The 14,427-nt window shown below is 37.7% G+C and overlaps 1 protein-coding gene across 3 annotated transcripts in view; it reads right to left on the reverse strand.

Moving 5' to 3' along the window:
* Nucleotides 1–14,427, reverse strand: part of IKZF5 (IKAROS family zinc finger 5) — a 16,246-nt gene continuing 1,819 nt past the window's right edge. For 2 of the 3 annotated variants that reach the window (XM_072871228.1, XM_072871227.1), the window contains exons 2-8: nt 13,824–13,889; nt 12,857–12,951; nt 12,351–12,514; nt 11,878–12,060; nt 5,306–6,184; nt 790–842; nt 1–247 (exon numbers count right to left, since the gene is read on the reverse strand). In XM_072871228.1, the coding sequence (XP_072727329.1) occupies nt 125–247; nt 790–842; nt 5,306–6,184; nt 11,878–12,060; nt 12,351–12,483 (1,371 nt within the window). In that variant the 5' untranslated portion in view covers nt 12,484–12,514; nt 12,857–12,951; nt 13,824–13,889 and the 3' untranslated portion in view covers nt 1–124. Of the gene's footprint in view, nt 248–789; nt 843–889; nt 6,185–11,877; nt 12,061–12,350; nt 12,515–12,856; nt 12,952–13,823; nt 13,890–14,427 lie in introns of those variants that run through there. The other variant, XM_072871229.1, reaches the window with a different exon arrangement.

A 14,427-nucleotide genomic window follows, 5' to 3' on the forward strand; every position in this document is an offset into this window, starting at 1 on the left:
TTGAAGGTCAAGCCAACAACAAACCATCTGTAGATTTTATTTAAATTTCACAGAATCATAGAAAAAGTTAGCCTAGGAGGAACACCTAGAAGTCATCTAGTCCTGTTTCCTGCTTACAGTAGGATTAACTTGAAGCTGGATCAGCTTTCTCATAGCTTCTTCCAGCTGAGGTTTTGAAGAGCACCTTGGATGGTGACCCGCTCCACTCTGTCAAACAGGTAGCTGAGCATTTCCAGAGAATACGTGCCTGGGAAGGTATAAAAACAAGAAGTGAGATGGAGTTCAGCACTTCAAGCGTGCAGCATCCAAAGTGAGGATGCCAGCACCTGCGTTTATTCCAAGTCCCACTTCAGTTTCCCCAAATCCCTTTTTAGATCAGGCTCTTGACTCCTCTGCTTGTTTCTCTGACAGAAACTTTGCAAAGAACAAGAAATTTGAGATGCAGTTAAATTAAGGCTTTTGGGAGCTGCATACATGTTACGCACACATGTAGGATTAACTCCCATGTCCAAAGCAACTTAACATTTGGTGCTGCCTTCAAAGTTGCTAACCACCTACATAGACGTTCCATATGCAGTGACAACCACCTCACCACGATAAAAACTCCCATTTCAGACATACAAGCACTCTTGATAAGGAGATAGGAGTATGGGGAAACAAAGCATTTGGAAGATGACCAAACATGCAAGATTAACAGAGGAAAGACATAAAAGAGTGTCCTGGTTCAGCATCTTCCACTTAAGCAGACTGAAACATAAACACATAAGCTTACCCAAAAGGTCAGCTTACCTTCTGTACCATATCTAGACCATAGCTGGTCATGACCAGTTCACCAGTTCCAGCTGCCAAAGCATATATAATTAAGAAGAATTAACATGAGACTTCATTAGAAAGTGTTATTTTATTCATATCTTACAAAAGCAAAGCTTCACAACATGAACCACACTAGATATAGTCGAGTTATTTCAGAATTAACCTTGTCATCTGAAAACATTCACTACACAATAAAATTTATTGTACAACTCTAACAGGTTTCATTTTTGCATACAAAATATGCTCTTTACACTGAAATACATATTATTAACAAAGCAGGTACTTAGAAGCACATACACAAAGATTGCTCAATGAAAAATGCTTCAGCAGGGAACAGATTTCCTGCAGCAGAACATCCATTTGCTGTAGATTTTCAAAGAAGCTTAAAATTAATAGAAAACTTGCCAGTGAAGACTTCTAAATTACATTCCCTTCGTCAAAAAGAAACAAAAAGCAAACCCCCCAAACATTCTGGAACAAAACAAATAGCAACAGATCATTTTGCTAGGAAACACTGCTGGAGCGTGTCTTCCAGCACGGAGTTTTATGTTAAAACGCCAAACAACATTTTATGTCAAAATGCTCTTCATCTAAACATTGTATCTGTGAAGAAACAACTATTTTTCCTCTATTAGCTGCTTCACAGTTGCTTTAAGTATTGACTGGGATAAGCTACCAAGATCTTCAGTCTAATATTTGCATGTTCATTGGAATATTCAGCCTCAAAATAATAAGTCTGTATTGAGAACTATAAATAGTGCATGTTAAAAGTGTCAAACAAATCTATAAAATAATCTATTGCAATAAAAACAAAAAACCCAAAAAGTTAATGTTTTGCAACTACAGAACTTAGAGTCAAGCTATGGAAAAACTTCAGCTCATTCCCAAACTTCCCTGTTAATATGCTAATCACCACCTTATATTATAAGGGTTTGGTTTTTTAAAAAAAACGAGTTAGTGCAGTGTAGCACATGGAGAACTCAATGTGAAAAGTCCTAACTGAGGACTCGATCCCACAATTCCTGACAAGTATCCCTCATTGACTCTGAGTAAGGCCTGCTTGTGCAAGGGAATCATCAGGATCATACCCTAAACCAATTTTCAGTACTAATTCCGGTCTTTAAATTATAGTAAATAGGACGTACAAAATCATGAAAAACTAATATGAAAATACACCTTCCAAACCTACTCAGTAGACAGAAGGAAATACATATCGTCAGGGTACTGTTTGGCACAACTGAACACACAGTATTACATTGAAAAATTAAGAATTCTAGTCCAGAGGGTGACCCTCTGTGGAGGACTAGGACGACAGCAGGGATCCACCCCTTCCTGATCTGCTTCCAGAATCAAGGGATGAACACCAAAGCCTAAGAATCCCCCCTGCAAACAGGAGCCTGGACAAGGGAAGAAGGAAAAATAGTTTTATCGTTGTTCAACAGCCCATAGAAGTTCGAGCTAATTTTCTTTTCCTTCGGTACTTCAAAGCAGAAACAATGGTGTTAATTCAGCAGTATTAAAATACTTCTAAACAACAATTTGCAAGGTTTGGGGTTCGATTTTTTTTTTTCATACTGAGTTCTATTATTAAGGACATATGTTCCCCCGAATCAGAGGATCCCCTCCTAAATGAGGGCCCCTTTTCAGTAAGATCATGCAGGCTTCCTCTTGCTACCAGCTACCTCTATTAATGACCTAACTATTCTCCTATCTAAAATTTCATTCAGGGACATCATGGTTCAGAAGTCATTTTTCTAAATTGCCAAATCATGAGCCTACACAAAAAGAAAAGTCTACCACGTTTACAGGCACTGCCAAGGAAAGTCCTAATGGATCAGAAACCGCGTAAATGGAACGGAAGGATGAAATCTCAAACATTTGCGCGCATTGGAGTTAACCTCCCTACTGATACCAAGAGGGAGAAAGGCTGGAGCTGCAAACCAAGGCAAACTTGGCTGTTGTGATCTGCATCATTCAGTACTGGAAGGTGCTCCCTGGAGCACCACCATTTCAGGAGTTTCCTTGCAGTTGCTAGAGCCTCGGAACAAAAGTTTACATCATCTATCAAAAGGCAAGGAAAATGACCTCTCTAAATTACTAATTGTAACGGTCTTCAACAGTAACGTTTGTAGTTCCAATATCGTATTTTAGCCAAATTTAGATTTTAGAACGTGTCAATATATGGTCAAAAGAGAGCTATAATTTTACGTCATTCTTTGACTGGAAGCGGCACGTTACAAAACCTGTACAGGAGCAGTAACCTCCAACTGGATTCCAGTTTAGTCAACTTCTAGTCCTTAAAAAAAGGACTCCGTAGGTTTATGCATACAGACTTGCAGTTCTGCTTATAAAATAAATTTTAAAAGTATAAAGCAACAAAGAGATATTTTGGAATTATAGAGCATCATTATGAAAAATGGAAATTACATTCTGTTTTACAAATCCACTGAAATGGATTTTGAACCAGGCCTGAAACCAAAAATATTTTTAGGAGTGATAGTGTGTTATCATTCATCTTCACTACATTGGAAATACTTCCATGACATATTTTTGACCTCGTTACTACAAGACTATGTGCAGCCAAGACTTCAGTTCCTTCAACTCGTTACTTAAGCACAGCAAATTCAACAGCAGGTAGATTAGGTAGAGAAAAACATATTTGGTTCCCAAATTTCTAATTCATTAAAGTCAAAATTGCTTCTAAAGCTAAAATTCTCAAAAGAGTGGTTTTTCCTGTGTTGATCTTACACTGAAGTCTGTAAGTTTTTCCACTGGCTTCAGAAAGCTTTAGTTCCCATAACAATATAAATTTGAATACGCCAAACATTTGCTATTCAGATTCCAACCTCTGACTTGCAGAACATTAATAAAATCTTCCTGCTTTTACCAAAACGTATTTGCTGCCGTATTTTGCTGATAGTAGAAGGGGAATATATATAAAGGAAGCTTTAATTTGTCTCAAGTAAGACAAACTAAGGTAAAAGTGCATGTCTAAATATGGGAAAAGTAACAGTTCTTCACTTTGAAACATTACAGGTTCCTGTGTAGCACGTTAAGAGCTTTTATTCATTTTGCTAGGATGTTTTATTTAGGTTTATATTAAAGTGCCTGTCCGTTAGCCTAGGTGCTTCTAAAGTAAGATGTACAGTATAAAAAAAATAAACATGTGCAATGAACTTCATGTACATCTTTAGTTACCATTTGCCACCTACAATTATTAATCACAACTTCAAACGTTGTTAGCCAGTATTCCTTTGCCTACTACATGAACAGTTCAGAAAACCCAGAAGCCCTTCCCCTTTTTTCTAGCACATCAAACGGACAACAACTCTGGGGGAGGGGACAAGACAAACTGACTTCCAAGTTAGCTGAAGTTTACAATAAACTAGATTATACAACTTTCAAACATACAGGCAACCTATCAGTTGTAGCTTGGCCCAAGATAAAACTGAACACATGATTTTTAATTTGTAAACCTCTTGTTTGTTTCTATTAGAACTTCTATCAGCAAGACAGAAGTCTAATTGTGCAAAATTTTTAAAAATCTGTACAAATTAGTTTAAGGCAGTTAACAATCTCATGGAATATATATTAGTTCTACAAGCTCTTTATTATGACTGCTTAAAAATTACCTCCTTTTAAAAAGAATGACATGTAAAATTTTGGTAAGAATAGTTTAAAGTAAGGTGTCACATTTAATTTTTCCTTTGTATAATTAGTGAATGACAAGCTTTTAACTCTTTCCTTTTTTTTCTACCAGAGTTTCATTCACAATAACCTGTTATCTTCTAGTTTTGTGACAAATTTTAAAAATAATAGTTAAATTAGTGTTTGAGCCCGAGCATGAAGAGTTTAGACTATACTAAGCAAAAACTTATTAACCTTCATCAGATTAAAGCAAGTTTTACATCAAATTGAATTTGTACGTGAAAGTTGCTTCCATTTTTTTTTCCAGTTTGGAGTAGTAGCTAAGTTTTTAAGGGTAAGTATATCTCCAAAGTAACCATATGTGTCATTGCATATAATACCTTTCGTATTTTATGGTTAATATATTTTGTCTTGCCTAGTAAATAGTATGATAATTGCATCCTACATTTCAGGACACAGGCTCTGCATCTACATTTGTAGAATGTTTATTGGGATTAAGTGCAAGCAATTTAAATTTAGCAACCAAAACACATAAACGCATTCCAATTGTTATAGCGCACTCTCAGCTTTTTTGAAAGGCTACATTTAAAAAAAAAAAATCAACCACGTCTTATACAAAATTTCCCTGGCAAGTTTTACGACAACATAGAAATAAATTTGCCTCCTTTGTCGAGCTGATTAATGTGAAGACTCCTTATGGGAATGTGCAAGCTTTCCTTCAGCAAGTATGAAAAATATACCGTAATATGTTAAAAAACTAAATGAAAGCATGTTCTCAGTCAATGTTGACTATGTTGGCCTCTTGCAAAATGGCAAGCGAAGTCATACTTATTTTTACACTTACACCCACATATGTTGCACTGAAAAGGATTTTCAAATCCATGACATCCCATGTGAATAGTATAAAGGATATTGTCCGCAAAGTACATGTCACAGTGTTGGCAGTGATGCAGAAGCTGAGGGTCCTGAACCGGAAGGGTTGGAGCTGGAGTACTTGGTTGACTGTTACTTATGCTGGGAGTACTGGTGTGGGCACTGCGATCACTGCTGGGACCTGCCACAGGACTATAGTTCCTTTGATTGTGTGTAGGCCGAGGATCTGGGCTGGTTGGAGATGAACTTTGAGGAATATTTGCTGATACAGCTGAAACTACTGCAGGTGCAGCAGGCTGCTGTATCATGAAAGGCTTTTCATCTTGACAGGAAACAACATCAGGAGATGCTGGATTTTGGTTTTCAGGTGGCAAGCTAGATAACTGTCCGGCTAACGTAGAGAGCTGGTTTAAAGGATTATCTACCATGAGGTCTTGTGGATCTCTAGGCAACCCGCTGCTCTGGGTTGTTTTTGACATGCTCTCATAGGCTTCAGTCTGGATATTTGGGATTTCATGAGTGAAATCATTAAGGTAGTCTGGTTTCTGAACCACCATGGAAGGTGGACTCAAATTAATTAATGCTCTTCTGCTGTACCCCAAATTGCTGGTCTTCTTCTGCAAGACCCCCCACATTTTCTTGCTGCTTAGGGAAGACCTTGTACCCTTGATAGGCACCATTTTATGTTTGCGCCTGCGGTGGTGAGATAAGTTGCTTCTGTCACTGCAGCGAAAGGAACACAATTCACATTTGTATGGTTTTTCACCAGTATGCGATCGCATGTGAGCTTCCAGATGACGTTCATAAGCTGATGCAAATGGACACAAATGGCATCTGTGTGGCTTCTCACCTGGAAAATTAAAACAGATTATACTAGAGCATCTCAGAGTGCTTGAAAAAGGCTGTTCATGGAACAGAAAGTAGCTAACTGGGAGCTGCTAATCAAAAGAGTTCAGCTTCAGAGTCACTGCTGGTCTTGAGTTTAGCTGGGTATTTGGTGGAAGAGTGGAGTAAATGTAGACTTCTCTGCCTCACTCAAGTGATAGTAAGCATAAGAAAAAAACATGACCGGAATTAGCATAACAGATAACCTGACTAGGAATTGCAGCAATGATGCCAAGGACTGAATGCCATGATGTCTGTCTGGTGCTCTTAACTGGATCCAAACTCTACCTCACCTATAAAGTACATAAACAGTTGGCTACAGGAATGTCTGTGTTGTAGTAGTCACTTTCTAGCTCAAACAGAATCCAATACAGAGCATTAGTAGCAAGGCTCGTTAACGCCTTAGGCTGCAAGCTGTGAATTTTAACCCAGATACGCTGACCATATACTGAACTTTTACTTAGCTACATGAAGGAAGGCTCCCGAAACCAGTGCAAACCAGAAAGATGAGGAAACTACAATCATCAGCAGAAGCTGCAGCCTTAGAGATAAGAAAAGAAACGGCCTGCCTAGAGACAATGAAAGGACCCAATGAAAAACAGGAAGACCCCAGACCCTAACATTACTATTGGTCCCAACTGTCTCGTGAGGGGAGGGGAACTTAAATTGTAAGGGTATAATTGCCATGGGATTTTTTTGTTCAGGGTCCCTCTCCGAAGGCACCCAGCTCGAGCTGTTTTTACCGCTGTACCACTCAATAAATTTGTCTGGCATATGTCGTATTGGAGACTCTGCTTCGGGAAACCTCGGGTCGAGCCTGAGGGGAAAGAAAGCGCCCGAGAGTGAGCGTGTGTGAGCGAGGAGTCGGAAAGGGGCACTCGTCGGCTCAGTGGAGCTGCCCGCTGCGAAAGGACTCTGCTCCTAGCAGTTAAAGTCTCGGGTGGTGTGTGTGCGCAACTCCCTGAATGGTGTGTGAATGCTCAGGCAGCAGCTTCTCCTTTAACAGTCTGTACCACCAAAATGTAATCATTCTTAATGATAACTGTGTTTCAACACTGAGGGAGGGTATCCTTTCAATATCTTCCAAACATTCCCACTTTTAAACATCCTGGAACTATTATCTAAATAACCCATGTACACATGCATCCACTCAAGAACTGAATTTTGAAAGAGGATCCTGTAGCTAAAAAGTTATTAAAGAAAACAAAAGCCAGCTAATGCCTGGACAGCTGTGTGCTCTCTCAGACATGATAGTACCAGATATTCTCCTTTCTGATAGGTAAAACTTTGCTCTTCTATTAAATGATATTTAGAGATATTCACATTAAACACTTTTAGAAGTACTTAGAAAACTTTCAAACATAATTACAGGCCAACACAGGTAACATAATACTTCGGGACTTTTGATTTTCCTTTCATAGACCGATCTTTTAGGAGTTTTTTAGATCCAGGTCTGCAATGTTAGAAATACCTAAAGGATTTGTTTCATTTCAGCACCTGAACATGTATCATCATCTTACCTTCCCATCTAGAATGCCAGGTCGATTTCTAAATGACTGTTATGCAACTGATTCTCTTGCCACACAGCATGACAAACTCCAAAAAAAATGTGAGTGGGCTCCTTCTCTTCAGGCTTTATGGTTTTTTTGAAGCAGTTTCTACTATTTTAAATACAGGGAAATACATCTGTTTTGTGCCTTTCAAAATCTATCCAGAACGACTGCAAAAGCCAGAGATCTGAATGCGGCAAAGGTCACTATTACACTGCAAGCACTGTACAGGCCCTGTAAGAGGGGATGTGACTGACACAGAAAGCCCTTCCCATGTGGAGCATCCCACAGTTTGGAATCACAACCTAGGATACTGAATGGATTTTTTTTTTCGTACATCACTGGCTCTTCAAGAGGAAAGAAAGCAATTTTTGTACTACCTTAAATACCTTATTTGTACCAACTGAAACCATTATTTCTCCATAAGCACATACATGTCTTCAGATAGATATATATAGATATATATATATGTCTTCAGATAGATATATATAGATATATATATATGTCTTCAGATAGATATATATAGATATATATATATGTCTTCAGATAGATATATATATATGTCTTCAGATAGATATATATATATGTCTTCAGATAGATATATATATATGTCTTCAGATAGATATGTGTAAAGATCTGGAGATTTGGTACAAACAACAATGTAAAAAGACTGACAAACTCCCTGCGTTCACAAAGAACTTGACGATCTGAATGGTCTTATCTCATTCTAAACTGGTTACACAGAGATAAAGATTTGCATCCCACATTGCACGCCCTTAATACAACACAGCTGGTGAACTACTAATTACACTGCTGTCAGACTCAGCATGAAGTTAATTCTGCAGTAAGTTGCACTTAATAATGGTTGCACGATCATGCCTGCGTTATAATTACTTTGGCAGATACCCTGCTGCACTTGCATGTTATCCAGGATGCATTATCTGTTTACTTACATTGCTCTGAGGCTAGTCAGCTATCACTTCCCTATTTTTATGCTGATTCAGTCAGTCTGAGCCTTCATAGTCCATGCAATCCACCTCTTGGCCCTTTGCCACACTTCCCCACCATGCTTCTGAGCAAAACTACACTCAGGTCTTCGATCTCCTTGCCCTTAAGTGAAAAAAAAACAAAACAAAAAAAAAACAAAAAAAAAAACCACCAAGAAACCCAAGCCAAAACAACAAAACCCTTCCTGGTTCTGGAGTCCCCTGTCTCTGTACAAAGATACAAAGCGGGGCTTTCTGAAGAGCCATTAAGGTAATGGCAAAATGGTGTTGCCATCAGGACACCATGTAGTGCTGTATTAAAATTAAGGATATGAAATGTACTGTAAAAAGGCAAAGGGGAAACTATAAAGAAAAAGGCCTCTGGCAGCCTGAGATTCTTGTCTATATTATAAAACTGAACAGATTGGTACAGGGAAATTAACTATTACCATTGTACAGTCACTGGTATTTCTTTAGGCATCAGACATGTTTGAACCAGTAACCTGGCTATAAAGCGTTCACTGTGTGAAGGTGCATCCAAATTGCTGAAGCTCTTTGATAGACAGTAGGCTGACACCCCCTGTATCCCTCTCTCATGGCTAGCTAGCTTTCTGAAATGGAAATAATTCAGACTGCATGATTTTGCAGTAGAGTGATGTGTGCCTTCGATTTGGATAGCTTTTCCCAGCACCTTTGTGAAAGTTTCTTTGATCAAATGAGTCACACATGTACCCTCTGATAACGGGAATACCTGCAGCAGCACTAAGACAATAGTCACCCCACATGTAAAGCTCTGTTCTTCTGACATAATGCTAACAGTATCATATACAACCATAAGAAACAACTCCAAATGTTAGTTAAGGCATAAACCCAAAGTATTATGCTTTGTCCTAAAAACCAAATTTGCGTAGCTCACGGAATGTTTGCTTCTGAATAATGACCACTGGGTCAGATTTTTGAGGACATTTCTCAGCATCCCGATTTTTGGTTGGAATCTTTCTTGCTTTTGTATATATTATGCTACAACCATGCCAAAATGCTCATAATCTCCAGCAGGTATTGTTCCGCTACCTCTAGCCACTTAGTGACCTCTACTCCCTGAAGTAGCAGCAGGATAAGAAAGCATTCTGAAAACACAAAAGACCTGTTAACCTAAGATCTGAGAGTATACAAAAGGTAGGCAACTTCATAGAGTAAGAGGAGGAATGCTGACACTATACTAATACCCACATTTTGATACTTAAAGAAGGAAGATATGATTTTTTTTCTCTCCAGTATGTCTAAAATTTATGACATTTGATATTAACTAACAACACATTATTTCAGTCATTCTGTTTGAGGAACCCCATGCACACCAAAGCCATCAAAAACATCTCAAGAATCAGCAAACACACAATACCAACATCTTCCAGTAGCAATTTATGTTTCCTGTCACAGCTCTAGCAGTCCATCTGCTCATATTGACAACTGGCCAGTAGTAACTGTGGGCTTGGGGATGCAACTTTTCAGATGGCAATAGCTATATGCTACTGAAAAGACATGCAATTTTAAGTTGATGTTACTTCTACATCTTTAAGTACTATTCAAAAGTCATCCCAAAGTGCTACAGTGAACTGCATAAGTCTGCAGTACAGTTTCTCCCACTACATGACCCTCATTTCACAAGCTCAGGAATAGAACTGCAGAGAGTAAAGCTGTTAAAAGAAAAACATCTCTCATTGTCCACATACCATACGAGGCAAATGGTAGGTGAAGCTGTAACCGCTTTTTGAAAAACTAGACAAAAAAATGCTCCAAAACATATTGCTGCTTTGCAGACCTGCAGCAAGCCATGGCATTAATGCTGTGTCAAATGCAAGCACACAAGACACAGTATTTTATCCACTATTGGAACTACACAAAATTTCCACTGGGAATCTGAAAACAGCAACAGCTACACACAGAGGTAGCTCACGGTAGCACAAGAGAAGAATTTACTTCAGAGTCTGAACCTCAGAACTCCTTGATTTCTAGTTGGTTGCCATTTTCTGTCCCATTATGCCTTGTCAAAACAAGCCAACACTGCAGGGCCTGTCCAAGAAGCACCGACTTCCCCAAAATACATCCTGGGAGTTACTATGTAGAAGCAATGGTTCACAGCAAACTGAGAATCTGACTAACAATAAGGGTACCTAAAGAGAGCTACAATTACATCCAAGTTACAACAATGTGTTTCCTTCAAAGTGAGTCCCAGAATGCCACATACCCAAGACCACTGAAATGATACACTTAAAAGTTTTGGGACAGTCCACACCAAACTGGTAATCTGTAAAAACTTCCATGGTTTTGCAGAATACAATTTTTTTTTCTTATTACTCTAGTTAACAGCCATAAAGTCTGAGTGTATTGTGTATTGGTGTAACATACTCGGCAGGCACCGAAGTCAGACTTCACAAGGACCTTTTGTTTGTTTTCTTTCGTTTGCCAAGAAGTCAGAGCTGACTTCATGACCATTTTAAGATATTCTAACCTTTACCGCGAGTTTTGCTTTTCAGTTTTATAAACCCAAGTGGCAAATACTCTTAAGCAAGCCACGGTAAGTATTTTTTTCTTTTCATTACTGTTATTAATCACTTATTTGATGATATGCCCTCACGTTTGAATATTCTACCAGTAAGAAAACTTTATTCTTATTGCTATGTTTTGTACTTCCACATCTAAAATATTGTACGAAACAGGAATATTTTCATAGCTAAACAACAGAGGAAGAAAAGCTCCTATATATCTCCATGTGGCAGCATGCACATTTTTCACTTTTCTGATTAGCAAGGAAAAACAAAAGGTTACATTTAGGGCTCTTCAATTTCCACTGATGCTTTCATGCTAAACTTTACTCCCATATATAGTTACTTCAAATTCAGTAGTCTGCAATAATAAATGTAAGTAAGAATTTGCATAATTTAAATAGGTAAATGGCACACCTTTAAAAAAGTCTATTAAAACCCCCCAAAAAACAGTTCTAATTGTTGAGTAACTCTAAGAACTATCACACTGATTGAAGATGCTAACTCCTCACATGCAAATCATAAAATTGAGTTAATACCGCAATGCCTCACAGCAAAGTACGGCAGAATATTTCATACCTGTATGAATTCTGATATGCTCTATGAGCCGTGCTGTTCCTTTGCTGGCGTAGTTGCAGTATCGACACTTTAACTTTCCATCAAATGTCCTTTCAAACCCATCCACTAGCATTCCTGAGTTTTCATCCAGTGAAACTTCAACAGAAGGATGATCCAGACCATTCTGATCACCTTCTGTCCCAGCTGTGAATAATGCAACAGAGATTTCAAACAAGAATCAGTGGGATACTATCTGTCACGCTGTGAAAATATGCCAGATATCTTTCGCTTCTGTATGTCCTTGGTCTTTAAATATACAGAACTATAAGAACAAAACCTGATTAAAACAAAAGTACGTACACATCTTTTGTGATATGAAAATGACTATCAGAAATGCTTCCATACAATTGTAGTAGTCTGCATAATTATCTGGAATGTAAACACTGCAGTCATTCTCAAAAAAATAAAATCTGATAGCACTGAAATTAGCTTACCTCCCTGAAGAGTCTCTGCTTCCTTGTCTCCACTAACTGATCCAGAAATCATATTTACATGGTGAGTCTGCTGTGTAAGATATTCCTGAAAATCTTTTACAAAGTCCAAAGGTTCTGGCTTCTTTTCACCCATATTCACTCTTTACATTTATAGCCTCTTGTGCCTAGAAAGAAAAATATTTTCAAAACACAAGTGTCATTAAATTTGAATGCATTCATAAAAACAAGTTTGGGGGTTTTTGGTTTGGTTTTTTGTTTGTTTGTTTGTTTTTTGTTTGTTTGTTTTTTTATTGAAGGATTACTTTTACCATACAGCATGACTCAATGCACAAACTGACAACCATAAGAATATTATTTTTAGAATTTTTAACTCATTAAAGATCACCAAATACATATTACTGGGGAAACCGTTTTCAGCAACAGTAACATAAGGACAATATCAAATTGGCTGAAGTGAAATAATAATCAAAATCAACTTGTCTTTTGATTTTTTAAATGGATCGTACCTGAATTTCAGTTCCCTGCTAAGTAGCAAACATGCTCCAAAAAGTACTCCCAATAGGTCAGATAGAAAGCACAGAACCCAGCTTCTCCACTTTCCCTGGAAGGAAAAAAAGGGAAATGTGGGTCCATTATTCTTCCCAACTCCCATGAGCTGTAAGAAAGAAATTTGAAATAATCTATATGTTTTGAAAGACAGGTTCTAACACTGTACTGCTATGATTTTTATTAAAACAATTACACTTCCAGCAAAAACTTTCCAAAGACTGCATCCACTCCTTCGTGTATCTCACTGAAAGCCATTTCTATCTCACTGATCATTTGAGTAGTTTCGCTGGTGAACACATGGCTCCAAAAAATCCCAGAGTTGGGTAAGTCAGTTATGGCAATTGTAATGTTGGGAAATCAACTGAATGTTGCTGATTAGCAAGATGGAAAGAAGCCTTACAGAGACCAGTATTTCCCAAAATTTTAGTTTCCTATCCTGCATAAAAGTCTTAATCCATTTCATTATTTTGTATTGAAATAATGAAAATATTCACTAGAAGTCACTTGTCATGCTCTTTTCTGGGACTGTAAATGACAAACCTCTTGAGTCTCAATTTGCAATGAATTTGTGAAGACAGAACTTAGGATTCAGTTGCAAAGAGGGCAATGGGTCAGTCACATGATTATTCCTACAGATTATAATCAGAAGTAACTTATAATGCTACACTTTCAAAAAGAATGTTTTTGGTTTTCAATAGCTACTAAACAAAACATCAGGTGACCTACAGAAACTCAAGTCCTGAGTTCAAGACCACATTTAAACACATTCCCCTGTATTTTCAAAGTTATTTACATGCGTTAGTTCATTTTTGGCAGCCAGATGAGTATGTTCTTTCACATCACACCTAAGTGTGCTCACCTATTATCATTATAATCAACATTAAGTTAGTTTTGAACACATCCTTATGTATCAATTTTCCCTACCCTCTTTCAGATGTCACCAGCCCCGTGTAGGCTTAAGTTAATCTGTGTTCCATTTGTTGGTGTCTCCTGCAATAAAACAAAGATATCAAGAGATGAATTAAAGATATGGAAGAGAATACCAGGACAGTGTAACATAGAGTCCTGACCAGGCCAACTTTCACCCAATTATAATGAGAAGAAGTAACAATTTAAAATTAAACCATTCTAAATGTTGAATGGTTCAACATGAAACAACGTTAAAGGTCCATATTTTCACAGAAGGATCTGTGTAGCCCTTTGTGTAAAGCACAAAAACTTAGCTGATTGATTACTTTTATAATGACTTTTAATTTTTAAAGAAAATTACACAAAATTTTAAAAATCTGATTGGGGAATAGACATTATTTTGGTGATCAACTGCATAAAACTTCCTTTCTCTACCTCATCAATTTAATTTGAAAACATTCATCCTTCTTTTTTTTATGCCAACGTAGATAAGTTGCCACAATTTAAGCCCCACCTCAAACCTCTACATTTGTATGCACAAAAGAACCTTTTGTGATTTTACATGGTATTTTTTTATAGATATACAACCAGCAGTTCTCCTTTTCAGGGAAGGATGATA

This window comes from Ciconia boyciana, chromosome 8 (genome assembly GCF_034638445.1).
Source record: "Ciconia boyciana chromosome 8, ASM3463844v1, whole genome shotgun sequence".
In the NCBI taxonomy this organism is placed as follows: domain Eukaryota; kingdom Metazoa; phylum Chordata; class Aves; order Ciconiiformes; family Ciconiidae; genus Ciconia; species Ciconia boyciana.